This window comes from Haliaeetus leucocephalus, unplaced genomic scaffold (assembly GCF_000737465.1).
Source record: "Haliaeetus leucocephalus isolate CR32 unplaced genomic scaffold, Haliaeetus_leucocephalus-4.0 Scaffold0, whole genome shotgun sequence".
Lineage (NCBI taxonomy): Eukaryota > Metazoa > Chordata > Aves > Accipitriformes > Accipitridae > Haliaeetus > Haliaeetus leucocephalus.
In genome coordinates, this window is record NW_010972436.1 from 9,167,671 (window position 1) to 9,188,458 (window position 20,788).

At 38.0% G+C, this 20,788-nt stretch overlaps 1 protein-coding gene across 1 annotated transcript in view; it reads left to right on the forward strand.

Moving 5' to 3' along the window:
• PLXDC2 (plexin domain containing 2) overlaps positions 1 to 20,788 on the forward strand; it is a 278,226-nt gene that overhangs the window by 243,243 nt on the left and 14,195 nt on the right. The window contains exons 10-12 of the mRNA XM_010579409.1: positions 2,122 to 2,182; positions 4,995 to 5,148; positions 7,163 to 7,201. Coding sequence (XP_010577711.1) covers positions 2,122 to 2,182; positions 4,995 to 5,148; positions 7,163 to 7,201 — 254 coding nt within the window. The remainder of the gene's footprint in view (positions 1 to 2,121; positions 2,183 to 4,994; positions 5,149 to 7,162; positions 7,202 to 20,788) is intronic.

Below are 20,788 nucleotides of genomic sequence, written 5' to 3' on the forward strand. Positions count from 1 at the left end.
ACAGCCGACTTAAGAATCCTTAAAAATTAAAAGTGACGACTCAAAATGCGCATATGGCCATTTAATCTCTATTGGCCAAAATAGTCACCTCAGTGTACCTGGCACATCTCGATTTGTCTGTTCAATTTTCAACCTGCAGCCTCAAGGGTTTGGGGTTTTTTTTCTCTTCTCCCTGCCTGGAGAAGTTTCGTTTCCTGCTGGGGGGAGTGTACTGCCACAGTACAGTTGGATTTGAATTAACATGGTTATGTACCTGCAGTAATTGCCTCTATTGTAGGAATTATGGAGTGGCTTGATGTCATGTCTAAACATTGGGCTTGATTTTCAGATGTACAGAATATCCTCAAACCCATTAGATTTAGCCAGAGCAGTATGACTAAAATGTAATGTGTACATCTGAAAATTAGTCCAGTTCTCCTTCAAGATGGGCACAGAAGTTGCTAATGAAGCTCTTCAAACTTTAGGGGAATGTAGGGGAGACGGAGATTTAAAAAAAATATCTTCTGTTCATACCTGGAATGTCATGTCATCATTTCTTTCTGCTAGTACCACAAAGATAGGGAGGCAGCACCGAGCTCCCAGCATAGCACTGATTCACTCACCCTTCAGCAAGAAAACACTCTTTACAGTGACCTTTATTCCCATGCATTGGGAAGGAGGTCTCTGCATTCCTCTAGAATGCTTTTCTGGTTTAGGCATCTTTTTTGTTCACTGCAAAAGGTTTCTTAAAAAGTCAGTTGCTATAGAGTGAGTGATAATTGATACCTCTGAGGGTTGGAGTACTTTTTTTAGTAACATTGCAAATGGTGGAATATGGATCAGTGCAACTACCACAGGAGAATCAACATTTTCTCAAAATCTTTTGTCAAAGACATTGTAGTTTCTCCTCAGAATAATTATATGGAGAAGTTTATTATCTCAGGTGTGTTGTTAACATTGTTTACATCTTCTTGTAACATCCTCTCCTACTATAAAAGTGATTCCACTGTTCCATTCTTCCAAATGCACCTGTTTACCTCAGTTGAAGTAAGGTAGTACTTGGCATGTCTTGGTATCTTTCAGTGCTAACCATAACAGTGGCCTTATTTGCTTGCCCAGTCTTACTAAAAGACAGTGAGAAAGTTATTTGCTGTACAGTCAGGTAAGTTATGACCATGGGTGCCAAATGACATCATCCTGTCTCATAACAAAATACTACAGGAAATGAATACAGAAAACAAACAAACGAACAAAAATTAAAAAAACGTAACTGGAGAGAATCTCTTTCAAAGTCGGACATCATGGTTTAGTTATTTGCTTGCTGGTTTAATAATGCTTTCTGTTTATAATGCTAACTGTTGTCTAGGAAACCCTAAGTTACTGTATAAACACTGGTAACACTCTTGTGAGGTGGGGATTGCTGAGGGAATCATTATATTAAAGTGTTACAAGTTGCTTTAAAATTGAAAATTTAAAAATTAAAAAGGATATTGCAAGCATGCTATCAACCTCACCTAATTTGATAAGAAATATGCATGCAACTTAAGTTTTCCCCAGCTAATAAGGAAGTAGAAGCAGCTGTATAGTATTCTCTAATTGTCATGAAGGCTGTTCTGAGGAGCTGTTACCTAAATCTGTGAACATTGATCGCATCATTGTGTGTGTATCTTGATGTCTCAGATCACCTTGCCTGATAAAAGCAGTGACTGGTTCACTACATCCTCTGCGTGATTAAATTTTCCTGGCTAAGAAGTCTGGTAGAAATAATTAAACTAATTTACATCTATATGGCTGACATCAAACTTAAAAATGCTATGGCTCAGTGCAGTCTTAAGAATAATTATCCAGTGGAAGGGAGACATTCCTATTTAAAAACTATAAATTAAAAACAAAAAAAAACCTAAAATAAAAACTCATTCATTGAAACACGTTTCACTGAAGTAGATTAAATTATTAACTCATATTGCAAGCAACTGCCTCTTGAATAAAAGCAATACCACATAAATCATATGGATTTTAAAATAAATCACATCATTTACTTATTCTCTCTGTCATTCTCTTCTCTTCTTTTCCCTTCCTTTCTTGTTCTTGTTTTCCTCCTATTTCCATCTGGACAACTTCTATCTATTTCATCATTTAAAGATGCTCCAGTGGATTTGACCGTCACCGGCAAGATTGGGTAGACAGTGGCTGCCCTGAAGAGGTATGTGAGTAGTTTACATCCTCAGCCCATCAGAGGCCACTTATATACTTATGATGCTTTTGATTAAATTCTTCAGATTATGAAGCATGGTTTCAAGGCCAAAGACATGCTATATTTATCTCTATCATTCAGTGGAAATGCTGTAAGGCATAATAAAGCAAAATAGGCTGAGCAATTTCACTCCCCATTTGAGAGAATAAAATGGACACAAAGTAAAAATTTTATCTCTGAGAAAATACTTTAAATAAAAAATAAAAATACCAGAAAGCCTGCCCCAGAACAGTATCCCTGCACCGGTTTTCTCTTAGATCTCTGACTCTTGCCAGAAAAGGGGAAGGAACTGTGATGTTCCTCATCTCAGAAAACCCTCTGCCAGAGTAGTCTCAAGTGAAAAACAGGCATTGCATTTTGATTATGAAATCTGGCCAAATCATATAGTACAGAAGAAATTACATGCATAAATTCAAAGAGATTTAAAAAAACCCAAACCTACAAGGCATTTGGATTTCCTTTCATGGAGTGGCAGTGAAAGAACAAAAAAGATATCTGAATGTGGTAATGATGGACTGTCAAACAGGGACTATAAGCCTCCTCTAAAAGAGTTATTTGGGGTACTCCTGGACCAGAGCAGATACATATATAAGTATCTTACTGCTGGCTCCTTCTCAGTGTCCTCCCTTTAGAAGGTTTCTTGGTTTGGAGGTTGGGGGTTTTTTTGTTTTTTTTCTTTTTCTTTTGGGGATTGTGGTAATAGGAACAAATTAATTTATGACACTTTTAATCTCCTGATGGCCATAAAAAAGCAGTTACTTTTCCATTTGGGCTGAAAGGGCTAAATTCTGTCATGAGTTTCAGCAAAATAGCCCTTCTGAAATGTAATGTCAGGCAAAACTCAGGGCAAAACTTAGCCCCAAGTGTCTAGTTAGAAAAGCACATTCTGTTATATTCTCAGTAGAAGCAAAGAGAAGCAATGATATAAATCCAGTCTGATGGAAGAAATTTTTTCCTTATAACTGTAATTGCAAAATAACCACATCCAACATACTGCCTTATTACATGGCCTTGAAACTTCAGCTTTGCAATTTGTAATCTGCTGATTTAAGAATGGAATTTCTGTGAGATTTATTGTCTGTGGAGGATGACCTCTTCAAGAACATAAAATAAAAGGTACTGGGAGTATGTGTTATTATAGTGCACTATCTCTGTATTGCTTTAATCCAGATTATAATTAGCTAGGACTTCGTTGTGCCTGTAGATGAAGTTATCCAAAAATTGCTCTCTGCAGGACAGTAGCATCCCATTCTGCTTCTCCCTTCTTGTTTCAACACAACTAGTGCTCCAAGGCTTAGTACATGATCTGAGAGGAAATTATTGATACATGAAGTGTATCTGAGAAACTAATACCTTGATTTGCACAGTTTCAGGCTAGCTGATTGCTGCTCACAGTCCAGCTTTCAGACTCTCTGGAGCAGAAGCAACAGCTTACTTAGGATCTTCCAGAATGATGTCTGAGCTGACTGCTGGTGTTCAATAAAGGATCAATAATTAGCACACAGAGATTAATTTTATATGCATTCATTCAAGAGGATGAATAATGAGGATTCTCGTAGTAATGTTTCCTTCTTTGTAATATAGATTTTGAGCTAAATTTTTATTAAATTTCATCAGTGAAATTAATAGTGGTTTTCAAGCTAAAACATGCAGAAATTTAAAGACTAATTATACTGCAGGTATCGATACATTTTTTAATGTAATATATTATTTCTGGTGAAACAAAGGACAATAAAATACCCATACATATTAAAAGAAAGACAACACCCACTGGGTTTTGACAGCCGGATCTCAATAAAATGAACAGGCTTTGTAGGATTCAACTTCTCATTAAAATCAATGGGGACAGCAGGAGTTACAAGCAGTTCCTATATTTGCTGCTAGTTAATTGGATGTATTTTCCTGCAAAACTGCGTAATCCATAAAAGAAAATATTCATTACACCTGCAGAATTTTAAAAGTGTCCACAAATTAAAAAAAAAAAAAAACAAAACTAAAGATTTGTATCGAAATATTTGCCCATGAAAATACAAGTTAAATTCGTGTATGATGGTGAAAATTATTTATGGTGTGCTAATATAACAATCATTTGTATGATTATTATAGTTTATAGTCTATATTTTAGGATACTTATATAATAATTGTTATAGACACGATACATGAAATTTTAAAGTTATATATAATTAATAGGCATATAGTGAAAGTGTTGCTCTATAGTGTGATATATAAATATTTTATATGCTGAATACATGCACACATTTTACACATATATGCATATTTTTCTGTGATAACTGCACGTAAAGCCCAATTAAATGCTCCAGTTAACTACACATTACTCACTACAGAGAGCTATGATTTAATTCCCACGTATCTTTTTTAACATGTGTTATGGCACCCAGACCAATGGCAGTGAGCATTCACAATAGAAGAGTGAAAATTTCTATGATAATCTTAGATGTTAAAATCTGATTGGGGGAAATAACACGTTTGACATTCAGGGATGACTTTGAAGCCTTGTCATTAACAATTGAGATTTGTAAGTTTTGCAGCTAACTGAAAAATGTGTGTTGCTGAATGCTGTGTAGAGTACTCCAAAGGAGGAAAAAAAAAAGAAAGAAAAAACTCTTGAAATTCCTTGATTTACAGTTTCCATTTTTGTTCTTTTTATCCTGACAGCTTGCCCATTCTTAAATTCTCCTTTTAGTGACAGTCTCTGCTGAGAAATAATTTTCTCTTCTTTGTTTTTGTTGTTTCTCAACAGTCAAAAGATAAGATTTGTGAGAAGAATATAGACACAACTGAAACACCTCCATACTCCACCACCACCCTTCTGCCAACCACCACAAAGTTCAGAGTTTTAACGACCACCAGAGGATCCATCACTTCCCACCTGCCAACTAGCCTGCCAACAGAAGGTGAAGTGTATACACTGCATTATTCTATAGTGCAAACACGTCATTTACAAGTCTAAAAAGTGTATTTCCTTTAAGTATGTGTTCATGTTGACCTTTTCTCTTTGGGGCAGTGGCAAGAGTGGGGAATTGCAGTCAACGCAATATCTGCTACTGCTTTTAAATTGCAACTTGCTCTCACAACAGTAAGGTGCAAAGGGGAGAAGTGCTGGAGAAGAGGGTGGTGCTGGGGGTCCATGGGCAAGCCAGGCAGACTTCTGGAGAACTTGTGGTTACAATGAGTTTTTTGTGTTCCTTTAACCATCAGGCCATAGTCCAAAACCTGTTGAAATAGTAGAAGGAGAGGGTCCTGATAAAGTTAGTGAAGAAACTCCCATCACAGACTTAATGAATTTTTAATCCCTTTAGGTATTCTATTTAACCAGGTGAAAATTGGAGATAACCCAAATTAAAAACCTTTTTGAAATTTGCCTGTTTACTTTTTTTCGGTCAGTTAACACTGCTCTTTTCATGTAGTGCTCATTGTTATGAAATAGTTTCTATAGGCTTCTGAACTAAATTAACTGGGTAAGTGATGGTGTGTCAGTTCTCATCCTTGTTGCACTGGCTGCCTAAATCTTGCCTTTCTGTGGTTGAAGTATCCTGCTTGCCTGCTTCTGGAGAAAATTCAGCTGGGTAGAAATGTTAACTCAGATTAATCAAATAGCATCTATAAAATGGGGAGGGAGGGAGAGTAGTTTTCTGTCAGAATTGTATGTTAACACAAGAAAAGGTACCAGGTACAAGCAGATTTTTTAAGTGGCCTGTGACAGGAAAATTTGAGCTGAAGACATTTCAAGGTGGGAATCTACAGACAAGAAAGGCTGGTTTTGTTTGCAGCAAGAGAAGTTTAGAAACTGTTGGTGCAGGATTTGGACTGCATTAGCAGCATTATTCCCTGGCATTTTGTTCATTAAAGCTCACAACAAGAAGAGGAACATGGAAATAAATAGGATTTAAAATTGGTAGACCTTTTCATGATTCTTAGAAGAGGAACTAAGTCATTGTTTCATTTTAGTGTCATTTGTTGGTTCATATAGTCCTTAATATGATAGAATGCTCAAGCTATGTATGAACATGTAACACAAATGAATGATTTGTAAGTTTTATGGAACAGACTCTAGTACCTTTATTTACCAGTATTTGGAATCCTCCTTTACACTGTAACATTCTCATAAATGTTTTTTTAGTAGTGTCTTCATTTCAGCTGGGATAGAGTTAGTTTTCTTCCTAGCAGCTGGTATAGCATTATGTTTTGGATTCAGTATGAGAATAACGTTGATAACACACTGATGTTTTCAGTTGTTGCTAAGTAATGTTTAGACTAAGTCAAGGATTTTTCAGCTTCTCATGCCCAGCCAGCGAGAAAGCTGGAGGGGCACAAGAAGTTGGGAGGGGACACAGCCAGGGCAGCTGACCCAAACTGGCCAAAGGGGTATTCCATACCATGGGACGTCATGCCCAGTATATAAACTGCGGGGAGTTGGCCTGTGGGGGGATCGCTGCTCGGGAGCTGACTGGGCGTTGGTTGGTGAGTGGTGAGCAATTGCACTGTGCATCACTTTTTTTGTATATTCCAGTTCTTTTTTATTATTATTATCATCATCACCATTATTATTATTATTATCATCATTATTTTCTTCCTTTCCATTCTATTAAATCGTCTTTATCTCAACTCACGAGTTTTACTTTTTTTTTTTTCCCCATTCTCTCCCCCATCCCACTGGGGGAGGGGGGGAGAGTGAGTGAGCAGCTGCATGGTGCTTAGTTGCTGGCTGGGGTTAAACCACAACAAGTAGTAAGGAAGTAAAGCATTGCTCAGTAAAAGTAAGAACACCGCAATCTAATTCTTGTTGAGTTGAGTACCAAATCATTTTCTAATTGTGGAATTTCTTTGACATTAAAAAGTCATTCCCAAAATGACTCATGACCTAGAAAAATGCATTTTCCTACAACTAACTTTGAATTTCTTTTACAGATGACACCAAGATAGCACTGCACCTAAAAGATAATGGAGGTAAGAGATTATTTTTTGTCTGTAAATAATGTCAGTACTTTGTCAAATTATACCCCACTGAACTTCATTAATCAAAATCAGGTTGTAGAAATAGCTTTTACCAGACTCCCAAGGGACTTCAGCCTTCCACATCTGTGTCGAAGAGCAGCAGGGCAAATAAGCTTAGCAACTGCTTAGTAAATTAAACATTTACAACTCTCTTTATAACTCTTTAATAAAACAGCAGCTTTAATTAACTTCCAAATGTGGACATATTAAGTAAATTTTTAACTGTATTAATACAGTTATTAACTGTATTATAATAATACAGTATTACTTAACTGTATTAAGAGAGGATATGATGGTAGTTCTAAATAATAATATTGTGTTATAGATTCATTCATAGCAGTGAACTATTACATGTCATTTTGTCTATAAACATATCCATTTTAGATCTGTGTCTCTGTACTAGCAGAGCTCTTGTATTTCTCCATGCACATTCCTCATGCAATTTAATAAGATCACCTTGTCTATACTGATAAAGGCCTCTGTTAAATGATGCTCTGCAGGGGACTGATTCTGTCATCTTCTTTGTGGGTTCAAGGACTGCGACCTGAGGTTTGTTCCTTCTCCCTTTGAAGTTGATGAGAATTTTGCTATTAGTTAGAATCAGACTGCGTCATTAGATGTAGGCTGTGTCTGTATTGACTGCCAATGTAGAGCTTGCTGAGGAGAAAGTTTTGGGTTGGTTTCTGTGGACTTCAGAATGGTCTATCTAAGCAGAGGATGATTTGCTGAGCAAGTTGAAATACATTATATTTCCACTGATATAAAGGGGAATATTATTGGCTCTGATTGCTTTTCCTCCAGGCACGGAGCACCAAGCTTCGCTCAGGGGCAGGGGAACCGGCAGCTAAGTGTTGCAGCAGGCTTGGGCAGGGCGTGGGGTGAGTCCGGCGGCTCAGGGGCAGCAGCTGGGGTCAGCCCCAGTCTAGTGACGATCAGCTGAGTCTGCAGTGACGAGGCAAGCCCCGGGTCAAGGCAGGAAGCCAGGTCGGCAAGGCAAGGCTGGGACCGGTGAGGGAGCAGGCTAGGCACAGCAGCCAGCAGCACAGCAGCTGGTGGCACAGCTCAGGCAAGGAAGCAGCTCCCATCAGCAGTCCCAGAGAAGGTGAGATGATGAACCAGGTCCATACAAGGAGTCTGGTCAGCAGCAGCAGGAGACGGGGCCAGAGATAAGTCTGCAACACAGATCCAAGATCCATCCAAAGAGACTTGATGGCCCATGGACAGGACTGGAGGCAAGCTACCTTCAGCATAGATCCAAGGTTGGTCCAGGAGTCAAGATTAGAGATGAGGCTGAATACAGGTTCACCTATAATATAGTTTAGGTTTGGGCTTGAGCTTACTTGGAGTCCCCAGCCCCATGGGCAGAGGTCCCAGGTGCACCAGGTCAGGACAGCTGAGGCATAGTGGTTGCTCAGCGCCCTCACAGAGAATTATTCAAGTTTTGAAAAAACACAGTGTGCAGATGCCACTTAGCATTTTGGTCTGTTTTCCTGTCATTTGTTTTCTGGTAATATTCAGCCATTATTTTCTCCTTCCTTCAAATTAGAGATCTGCTCACTCCACAGGAGGCTGTTGCCATCCCCTTCCTTGCCGGTCGCTCCTCTGTCATTTTGCTATCACTAGCCACAGCATAGCTGGTCACATGCTGTACTGGGCATTGAATTGTCCATTTGTTGGCAGTGTTGTTGTTTGACATGGCTTTGACATATAAGTAATCCCCTGGAATAAGGTCATCTATAAACTCAGGGTGGTACTTTTAGACATTTCATCTACAGGAATGTCTTTGAACCTTTCTTTCTCTTATTCTTCTTGAAATCAAATTGCTTTTTATTTTTTTGTGAAAAGTTCTTCAGTGCTCTTAAAGGTCAATAGACAAGACGAATCAGTCAGCACTTCACCCTCTCGTTTTGTGTTTGCTCTGTGCACAAAGTGTGTTCCCAGTTGAGCTGTGCCCACACTCTACCCTGTGAGCCATCGCTCCCTGGCAGGTGGCTGGACAGGGACCAGGCAGCTCTCCATCGTGAGCACCTCATAAACAGCTCAAAATTGTATGCTGTTATATAAAAATAATGCAAAAGATAGGCTTAGGAAAAACATCTGAGTTTCTTTCTGTTTGGGAATTGCAACAGGATTATTTTTTCACTTGTCTGCTCTTTGCCCAAGAACTGAAAAGAAAAACCCTGTGAAAGCAAACAAAATGTTGAATACTAGACCAGGTGAAGGATGGCTGTGGACTACTTGGTAGAGTACGGTGGTAAGGCTTGTGGCATCACTTATCCTAAACATAGAAAGTTCATTTCCACCAAGAAAGCTGCTGCATTTTAGGAGCACAAACCAATACCTGATGTGATTATTCATTTTCCTTAAGCTGTTTCTTTTGTTCTTGAAATTTAAAAAAAAGTAAATGACTTCAAACAACATGGAAGCAAAGCAACACACCAGGATTTCTCATTCACACAGTAAACGTAGCTTTTAATCTGAGAAGTTCTTTTTGATGAATCTTCAATTATGCATTGAATTTTCCAGTGACCCCTAGATTAGGCTCAGATAAAACCTCTGCAGCCGCAGGCGCGTTCTTTGATTCTCTGTGATTTGTCAGCCTTTCATAAAGAGTAGATTATTTCAGGTCACGAATACAGGGTCTTTACTTTCTCACACTAGATCCTTTAAAACTCTAATGAAAGGGAACCTTTTATAATGGAAAACCAAAGCTATATTGGATCAATCACAGCCTATATCTTGATGTGTCCTTGTATGATAGCAGTCAATATCTGGTTAGGTACAACAAAAGGATTCCATAGAAATTCTGCATCTCACCTCTGTCTGGAACATTTGAAACCAAATGTTATAAAGCAGCAACTAAATTTAAATTAAATTTCAGGTTCAGGTCAAATTGCTTTGACCTTTTAATTGTATGGGAAAATCACTTGCAAGTTAGTCCTGTAATTTACCCACAATCTTTTGTGGCGTGTTATAACATACATTTCAAATTTGCTTGTTTCTGTTTCTTCTGCCTTCCCTCTTTCTTCACAGACGCATAACAGATGCCTAATACATACATGCCTAAACCATTTTAAAATACAGCTGGCACGCCATCACAATTTTTGTTAAATCTTAATTCTCTTTAAAATAACAAGTATTTTGTAAGTTTTAAGATATGTCCAACACTAAAAATGTATGGTTTTGTTAGTAATTGCAGATTCTGTTGTTTTTTCATTTTTCTTATAACACAACATGGCTGACTAAACAGTTTAAAAGCCTAATTTTTCATAAAAATTATGAGCAATTGGCTGTGGCTATACAATAATGCAGTGTTTTCTTGTTGAGAACTCTTTGGTGGATGATTTAGATGATTGGCCAGCACATCTGGACATTTTATTTGACCTTTTTAGACACTTTGTTGTGATGATTTGATTGCTATGAGTCCCTCTCATTCCTTCAGCTTTATAACTCAAAAGAAGAATGTATGTGTGGTGGACAGTAAGTGTCAGACAAACTGCTACACTTCTCATTCATCAAGATGTACAGAAATTGCTGTTGCAAAAAAGAAAAGCTATGCAAAAAACATCTACCTGAGGGAGAAAGCTGCTTTATTTATTTGTGAACAAGTCCATCCCAGCATATGTAGTGCTAGGAAATGTCTGCATCCTTCTACTTTAACTATGCGGTGGACTTTTAAAAAAATTATCTAGATACAAACATTAGTGATGTACAGGATTAACATTAGTGCTATACAGAGCTTAATTTGAGCTTGAAAGATTAGGAAACTTGGTAAGAAATGACCAAAATGCAGACCCAAGTTTTTAAAAAAAAGAATACTTTTATATACCTTATATACAGCGATAAATTCAGCCAAGGCTATTTTTTTTAATAGTCCCCTATGCCTGGAAACTAGCTCCCATTAGCCACCTCTCTTTTTAATTTCCCTTAAAAATTGCAGTTTGAGCTCTTCCTACCATAGGAATTCTTGACAAATTATGAAGACTCAGTCCTGTTTTTCTTGTGTACCCTGAACTCCAACTGCAACTGCAACGTGTTGAACACCACTAGTTCATGCCTGCTAAAATCATCTAACTTATTTATTTCTAATATGTTAAGTTTCTAAATGATCAGAAAATGAGACTTATTTCAACAAAGAGACAAGCCAGCCTTTTAGGGAGAACAAATATTTTTGACATAACAAAAGTTATTATGACCACACAGTCCAAAACAGCTAACTCAGGTTAACAAGTCACTACAGATTAGCTGAGTTCTCTCCAATTTTAAAGTAAAACACATTAAATTAAACAATTCTAAACCTAACCTTTGTGGTGGTTTAAAAATGTTTTAAAGTAGACCTTGGATAGGATAAGATCCACAGGATATGGCTTTGGTTTATCATCAGATCTTGGCCTAGCCATCAGAAATGACCTTCCAGAGGCTTCATCTCATCTGGTGTTAGCCAGGAAGCCACAAGCTCTTCTTTTGGGCCTTTCTCATAGCCAGTGGCAAGCAATAGGCAAGAGCAAGTCATTACTGTCATCCTAAAAGAAGTGCCCAAAGTGGAATAAGTTACTATATAAGGGTATCTATCAGCTACAGAGAAAAATCTAAATGACATACTAAGAGTACGCATCTTACTTGTAGGTACCCAAGGTTTCCTTACATTAATTCTCTTCAGGGTGTCCTAGTTGATGTGTTCTGTTTCCATTCCTGTCCAGAAACCCAGCAGGGCAAGAATCAGGCCTATTCTTCCACTCTTCTCTCATGAATAAGGCAGGATTTAAGGTTTTTACCATTATTGCAAAAATCCTATTGAGATTAGGTTATGGATTGTGTAATTACATGTTTACTTCTGTCTGTTCCACTTACTCAAAACTGCTGATGTTCTCCTAAAATGCAGGTTTCATACAATTTCAGGCAAGCAAGGATTTCCTTGGAGACAACTTGTCATAAAGTTTACTTTATCTATGCTGTACTATATGCTGTGCTTGTATAAAAAAATGCTTATAAAAGAAAAAAGTATCAGAACACAGAGATAAGCAAAATAGGTGGTGATGGATAAGAATATGTTAATAGGATAAGAATATGAAGAAAGGTAGATTCAGGAAGAACAATTAGCCACCTTGATTATCAAATAAACCAGAAAGAGCCTTGTAAACAGAGTTTATCAGAATTTTTACCCTTTTTCTTTTATTTAGGTAGGGGGGAAATTCCAAAGGGAACAAATAAAATATAACTCAAATACGTCAGTGAGTCTTCCCATATATTGTATTTCACACTGTCGATTACAAGCTAGGAAGTGCTGATACATGTCCAGATTTTATTCTCTGTTTCTCCCTGAACATTTCCAAGCTGTTCCTCTTCTGTCATTTCTCAGCAGTCTCTTCTCAGCACTAGTTAGGAACAGGTCTTAAGATATATTAGAGATCTCTTTTGTTTTCTTCAGTATGATCAAAGCATGATCAAAGCTGAACTTTAGACCCCAAGCAATTTTCTAAACGCTGTTCATTGCTTTCTGCAAGTTCAGCTGTAGCACTCAGGATAGGAAAGCATTATTCTTAGGAAAAAGTGTGGGATCTACCATAGTATGTTGCTATAAGAAACATGAAATGATGTGCCCAGTGTAATTCAAGTTCTTCCTTCTCAGGAAATCTTGTCACTTAATGAAAGCCTGTACAGCCTTGCTGGTGTTCAGTATGATACTACATCAGTGCCTGCTGGCAGCTATCTTATTGAAATGGAGCCTTCCAAAGCCAAGAAAATAAGCTTGGAAAAGTAACAGCCTCTGATATAAATATTCCCATCTTCCTTGTGCATCAGACACAGGAGGAAAGGTATTCTACATATTATACGCAGTGGCCAGTGGGCTACATGTGTGGTTTTTAAAGCAAATACAAATGAAAAGTGCTGAACTCATCCATTCTGGGTAAAAAATAGAAACATGGATTAATAATCTTTATTCTTAGGATATTTAAATTGGTAGCATTAATAAATTGTGTTGTTTTCAGTTTCTTTCATGGTAGTTTGGATTGTGCTTAAATGTTACTTAGAACAAGACATTTGTGTCTTTTCCAGAATTTCTTGCATCTCCACTGCATCCCAGTTTTGCTGTCATCATCTTATTACAGCTATCATCACAAAATATGTAAAAAACACCAATCTAATCTGCAGAAAGTCAATCAAATAATGGCAGACATTTTAAAAAGTAGTGGCACTTGAATGGATCCCCTAGAAAGCAAATGTCACTTTCTGCCTCTAGCACAAAAGGGCATTTTTACATCATATTAGGCATTATATACCACATTAGGTTAAAGAAGTATGATGTTAAAACAGTTTAGTTTAACCAGATCAAACTATGTGCATACACTTCAACTTATATTGAAGTCTAACTTACACCAGTTTAGTTTCTCTTTGGTTCTCTAAGCCATATATAAAATGATATACAGTATCTACTCTTACTGTTGTCGTTACTTTACCATAAAGGCATGCATTTAATTGATTTTGTTAAACACATACAATCTGTGGACTTTTACCAGCTCAAAGGGTTTATGTGAAAACCACACGTAGATCTAAATGGAGATCTTATGGAGGGCTAAATGTAATAGACTGGATAAACTTTTAAGACAAGGCTGTGTTGCTTAATATTTTATCTTATCTGCTCCTGTTGCTGTCACGGTGCTGTGGCAGTGTGACAGCTAGGGCACATAGAGCTCCTGTGATCTTCTGTCTTTTTAACTTCCTATTCTACATGGAGTTAACCCAGTAGTTGCAGCTGGTAGCCTCCTGCAATCTCCTCTGCGTTGCTTACTCATCTTTGAGATCGGTGTGCATGGGTCACTGTGAAGGATGGGAAAAATGGAGGTCAAGTGAAAGATGACTAATATAGTTGTACATTTTGCATTGAACTTGAAGTACCTGAAGTTGTTCTGTCTCCAAAAGGCGAGGAAGGGAGGGGGGTAAGTAACTCTGCAAGCATTAGACACAGCTTTAGCAAGGAACAGCCTGTTTGACCTGATGGTCTTATTTTTGCTTTCAGTAGGGTTAAGAGGAGTCAATGGGCTGACTGAATTGAAATTCTTGTAATCTGGTCACTGTTTGCTCTTCTGTATTTAGCAACACTCAGCTGCCTTGCCAGGCCAAATGGCGTGGTACAATATGGTACAATATTGAGCTTCATGATGGCCACTGTTTGATGCTACTAAGTATTGTAATGGCTTACGTGTCCTCAAGCAACTCAAACTAATATTACTACATGACAACTGTTGTAGCGTTAGGTGATATTTTAGAGCAGAACGAAAGTCCTTAGCTAACATATTTAGAGTGCTGTCATCCTATAAGCAGGGGGATTTGATTTTAGTGCACTCTCATCCATTTATTGCACTAAGCAGTTGATCAATCTTGGTGAGACTTCCTGAGTTGCCCTGGGTCCTACAGAAAATTGATAGCAAAGCCAGATACTGAATTCAGAATTTGTGGGTTACAGTTTGTAATATTCTCACACAAAGACCACCTTTCATTCCTTCCATGCAATCAGAAACCAATTTTTAAAGCATTAGCTGAGCCATAACTTTATAAATCATCATGAAACCAAGCAAAGTATAGCAATAGCTTAACTTCAAGATGTTAACAAATGCTAAGGGAATGAACGCACAAATCAAGAAAATCACACTCCATTATGGCGAAGAAGCTGAGAAGTCCAAATCATGCTGTTCTTAAAAGAGGTAGAGAGAGCATTTTTATGGAGATTCCTCTGAGCCTCTGGAGAATCCTTCCAACTGTACATTCCCTTATTCCCTCCCACGGTCACTACATGTAGGTCATTAATCATCTCTTCAGGAATCTGCATTGTGTACAGGAAAAAAGTTTAAGTTTGGAGAACCATATACCTGCCCCATAAAACAAGCAGTCTCCTGGTAGGCTCACATTCCAGATGGAAATGGGGGCCCAAAGGAGGGGAAAAATCCAGTGGCTCTACAGAGCTTACTGTAGGCTGTAACCCTCTGTGTTCAGCTGTCCTAAACATTATGTCCTCCCTCTTTGCAGGAGCATATAAACTCAAACCCACAGTCATGCAAATAGGGTGATACAGCTTCCAGGCTAGAAAAGACATATGTAATAGGGTGGAGGACTGGTAGAGTGAACTTGGATCTGTAGGAGCAGGTTAGCCCCAGACCATGCAGCAAGAGAGGGTTTCTGCTCTTTGGCTGCCCAAAGAGGAGAGGAAGCACGTGGAAAGGAGGTGTCACCAGATGGCTTGTAGAGATCTCTCATGTGGAAACAGCTATCAGACACTCTGAAGTTCCTGAATGAGAGGAACCAGATCAATAACAGTCCAAGGATGGCTATGGAAGAAGAACAGTTGTGGGTGAAAGGATGGTCGAATGAGATTAACATAGGTGCAGTAGTGTATCAGATAACAGGGATAGTAGAGAGGAGAGATGGGTTTGACCTGCCAGATTCAGCTAATTTGCCAAATGTCAGAATGTTCCAGCACTGTCACTGGCAGACAGTTTTATTAGCCTGAAAAGCTTGGAGAGGGATGAAAATTTCTTGATTTCTTGCATAGATGACTTTAAAAAAGACAGATATATATTATCATAGATTTCTGATACATCAAATAGCATCTATCTTAAGCAGTACACACCTTTGATTATATATCAAATTTATATAACTAGCAAAAGTAGTACCCAGTACTCAACCAAGAAGTAGAAATGGGCAGCTAAGAAATCAGTTTTCAGTATATCTCACTTTCCCCCACAGCTCAGGACTTCAGACTGCGATATTTTTTACAAAATTACAAACCTTGCAGTCTCTGATGGCATCTCTGTGAACAACATAAAAAAAGTTGTATTGCATTGTCACAGCAAGTTTTAAGTTACCCAAATGCTGTGTTCTTTAAGGATCATCAAGCTTCTGTGATTCTATAATATTCTATAATAATTTTACAGTAATAGTAATAATAATATATAAGCATATCTGACTTTCCTAAGCTAGTATTTGAAAGATAGTGTTTTCTATGTAAGAACAAGATACTTGTTTTGCATTAGTATTAATAGTATGGCACGATCTACTTTTATCAATAAATGTATTTTTATATAGCTGGACATGCTACAGCTTCAAAATCATGGCCAGTACCAAAACAGTCATCACCTAACATGTACGTTGGGGAATGCAAAGGAAGTTCTGCAGTTAACACCTAGAGTATTAAAAAATGGCGTTTCCATGTGTCCTGGTTTCAGCTGGGATAGAGTTAACTGTCTTCCTAGTAGCTGGTACGGTGCTATGTTTTGAGTTCAGTATCTGAAGAATGTTGATAACACTGATGTTTTCTGTTGTTGCTAAGTAATGTTTAGTCTAAAGTCAAGGATTTTTCAGCTTCTGAAGCCCAGCCAGTGAGAAAGCTGGAGGGGCACAAGAAGTTGGCACAGGACACAGCCAGGGCACCTGACCCAAACTGGCCAACAGTGTATTCCATACCATGGGACGTCCCATCTAGTTTAGGAACTGGGGGGAGTGGGGGCGGGGGGATTGCTGCTCGGGGACTGGCTGGGTGTCGGTCAGCGGGTGCTGAGCAATTGCACTGCACATCATTTGTACATTCCAATCCTTTCATTATTACTGTTGTCATTTTATTAGTGTTATCATTATCATTATTAGTTTCTTCTTTTCTGTTCTATTAAACCGTTCTTATCTCAACCCACGAACTTTACTTCTTTTCCCAATTTTGTCCCCCATCCCACTGGGTGGGGGGGGGTGAGTGAGCAGCTGCGTGGTGCTTAGTTGCTGGCTGGGGTTAAACCACAACAGCATGGAGGCTCTGAAAATATTATCACACATTCTGTTTCTGTAATGATTAATCTATGTAGTACATACTCATACGAGTAAAAGAGTGCATAAGTCCCTACAGCAGACGTGGTTATACCCGAACCTACACGTTTTTCTAGTCTGCTTTATCTGTAGGAGCTGTTTTCATGCACTTGTATCCAGACCTGTTTTGCCATAAAACTAAGACCATACAAGAAACACTGTCAACTTAATAACCCAGCATTTCTGTACCAATAGTGCTGCATAGATGCTCTCATACCCATGTGATAGTTTCATATTCATCTGACCAACCAGCTAAAAAAATCATAGGTTTTGATGAACATTAAGAATTCATCCACTTGCTGCCATGTGACCTAACAGCAAACACTCATTTTATGATCAAGCATTCCTATATGAGAAGAAATTGCAGGGTTCATTCTCTATCTCTTTGTGACAAATGCAGAGGTTTGCCATGAAAATTCATTCTTCTGGTAAAAAGACAGGAGAAAAGAACAAAGCTCAGTACTGAACAATCATCTTTAGGCTGATTGCTGCTATTTAGGTCATCTATATCCCTGGCTTTGTTAGTATAGCTGTGTCAGTCAGGACAGTTAAATAAGGTATTGCATTTTATCCCTTAAAGATGCATGTGCGTATAAGAAGTGAGTTTGAATTGGAGCTTTTACCATCTGATCAAAATGTCAAAGTAAAAAAGAATGACATGGGGTTTTGTCTGTCATTTGCCCTTGGTTCCATGTCACTTTATATAAAGGAAAGTAGCCAGGAGGTACCAGAAGTTCACCTATTTTTCCTCCATTTTACCATAAAAAATTTTTGTGTCTCTGCCCTCACAGAAACATTAATCTCTGGTAAGTAAACTCTTTTCCATCTCGTATCATGAGAGGTGTACATGTATGTATCACAATTTTGTTTTCTTGTAGATAAAACTATCACAATAGAAACTTTGTGTAAACCATAACTTTAGAAAATAGAAAACAACGTGTTTCGTTATTTTGCAGACCTCAGTGGTTAATATGCAATAGTGAGAAAAACAATTTTGAGAAACTATCCACAATGTGTTTACAAACACTCTAAAGAGCAGTCCCAGTTTGTACACACCTTTGTTTCTGTTAAAGTCAGCATTACAGTCCCCATGGGCCAGGACAAGATTTTCATTCATGATAATTCCTTGAGCTTTTTTGGTTTTCCTACACCAAAAGAAGCTAACCTGACTGTAACTAGAGATATAATATAGTAATATAAAATCAAAGATGATAAAGTCCTTATGTGTTTATCACGCAAATAATGAGAACATTTTATTGTGTTTTCACTTTTATTTTCTAAACAGCATTCCAGCAGGAGTACAGTTATTTCATGTTTGTATTGTATGCCTTTATATTTGGCATATATTTGCTGTTTCTGTCCTGTCATTCAGCACCTGAGAGGCAGACTAACCTTGGAGATGTTAACATGCTCCTTCTGCTTAAAAGCTATATGCATGTAAGAATTTGGGGAGGAGTTATAAATATAGAGCATATTGTAGTAACAATTGCTTTTTCGAGCACAAAAAAAGGAAAGTTTGGGAAAAGTTCCACTGAGAGAGCTCCTTTTGGGAAAGGATTGGTCATAAGACAAATATCCTCCCATGGGTTTGGCCTTGCCTAGAACAGCAGATGTGATGTGATAATCTTAATAAGATTTCTTTCTACACCTGAAAAAGTTTCCCAGTCCGTTTTTTCAACTATTTCCCTTGGTGGCTTTTTAAAAGAACTGTCAGCTGAATTTTCAGCAGAGAGTATTTTCAAAGTTGACAACACTGTTTATTGTCTCTGTGAAAAGAGAACGAAATCAATTTCTCATGAGTATTTGAGCCCTGGGGTCAATGAACTGAATTTCGATTGTGGAAATTACAAGTTACTTACACTTGTCGTCATTTAAGAAAAGCATTTCTTCTATTTCATTATTTTTTGCATTTGGCATTCTGATCACTGCACTGATGTCCATGCAGTGTTCAGCCCTAGTAGAAATCTGGGCAGGCAGTTGTCACCTGTGTTATTTGGAAGAAACAACGTTCTCGTTTGCAAAGCTGGATGCTAAACACTGAGAAAATATCAGATCAAAGGGGATTAATTTGATGGCGTTTACAGAGTGGTTAGGACCTTTGCTGAAGTCCAGCATTTTTTAATATGCAGAATATGTTGTTCTGCCTTCAACCATAACATAGTGACAATACAAATTACTTGTTTAGTGCAAATTGGCCTGAAAATGTGTACAAGTGACAAACTAGTTTATGATGCACCAATGTGGCATTGAAGGGAAGAGTCAAAGACTATGAAGCTGTCAAAAAGACAATTACGAGACAGACAAACTATGAATCCTCTGCTCCTTCTGGGAAGCAGTTACTTCTCCGTAGGGTGACTCACACAACTAACTGCTTATCACTGGGAATTAATAGCCCAGCCCAGAGCATGTACAATAAAGCAGGCCTTTCCTCATGGCCTTTCAATTGCTTAATTTGCATTTGTTTGGTGATTTGAAATATATGTACAAGTACTAAATATTGTTACAATGCATGAACAGAAATTAAGACTGGAGCTTGTATACATTCATCTATTCTCTGCTGAAAGCAAATAGCTATTTAATAAATAATTAATGGCTATGTCAAGTAAAAGACTCTGCTGCCTCAAAGTTAGAGGAACATTTTTCAGGGTCACCTTTCTTTCCTGTCTCCTCCATGGATCTTGCATCCTTTGCTACATAGTGCTATAACTACCAGGAAGTGTTTTAAGTGCCCTTTGGGTGGGAATACATTTGAAAATAGATCTTCCACATCCTAGGCAATATCTCCTTTCTTTCACTGCAATGTAAAGGATGGCCTGGAAATTTTCACTATGTGTACTGTGTTGAAAAAAAAAAAAAAAGAGAGAAGAAGAGAATAGGACTGACACTGCTTTTCTTTTTTAAAAGCTCCTACACATCAGCGTGAACGAAGCTTTAAGAAAGCTAAGTAAATCCCTTTGTAGGATTTAGGCAGGTAGAGGCCTGCTTCTTGGATCCTGTTCATGCCTAAGCTCAAACTTGTGTCCACAGTCAGCACAATTAAAACTGAAGTTCCTGTGTGAACAGGTACACATGAACCTTTCAATAAAAACAAAGTTTTTTTATTAGATTCATTAATGTCTCCCATGTCCTAGTTTAGCCTCTCAAATTATCGGGTTCTTTTTCTTTATCCTCTGATTCTGTTACTAAGCTCCTTTCTCCACAAGCTGTCTCACTGACTTCATGGGGAAAAGCAGAGCAACACTGCAAGGTTTCAGCTGTCCTGCTTCAAGATTGAGGAAATATGGACAAAAGCAGGGGAAATGTGTATGAATCCCTTCACTTCCCCCATAGATTCACTTCCATGTTATAGTTAGAAATATCTCTTGGCTAAGATAATGCATCTTCATTTTCCTTTTCTCCCTGTTGTTGCAATGGTGCCATGCAATCTGATGGGTGATGAACCATACAGGGCTTCCTTGATCTGGTGAGAAAAGTGCTGCCACATGTGGATGCACGAGCTGTTACGCTGAGATTAATCATTCCTGTTTTCTTTTATTGCCCCTCATATAAGGCATTTAACACTCCTTGGATCAATAGACCTTTCTTCTTTTATTTTCCAATTCTCTTTTTTAATATTAGTGTGGAATGCTCTACTCACAATCTGATGAATGGTAAAAGAGCATGTACAGTTATTGTTGGTTTTATTGTTGT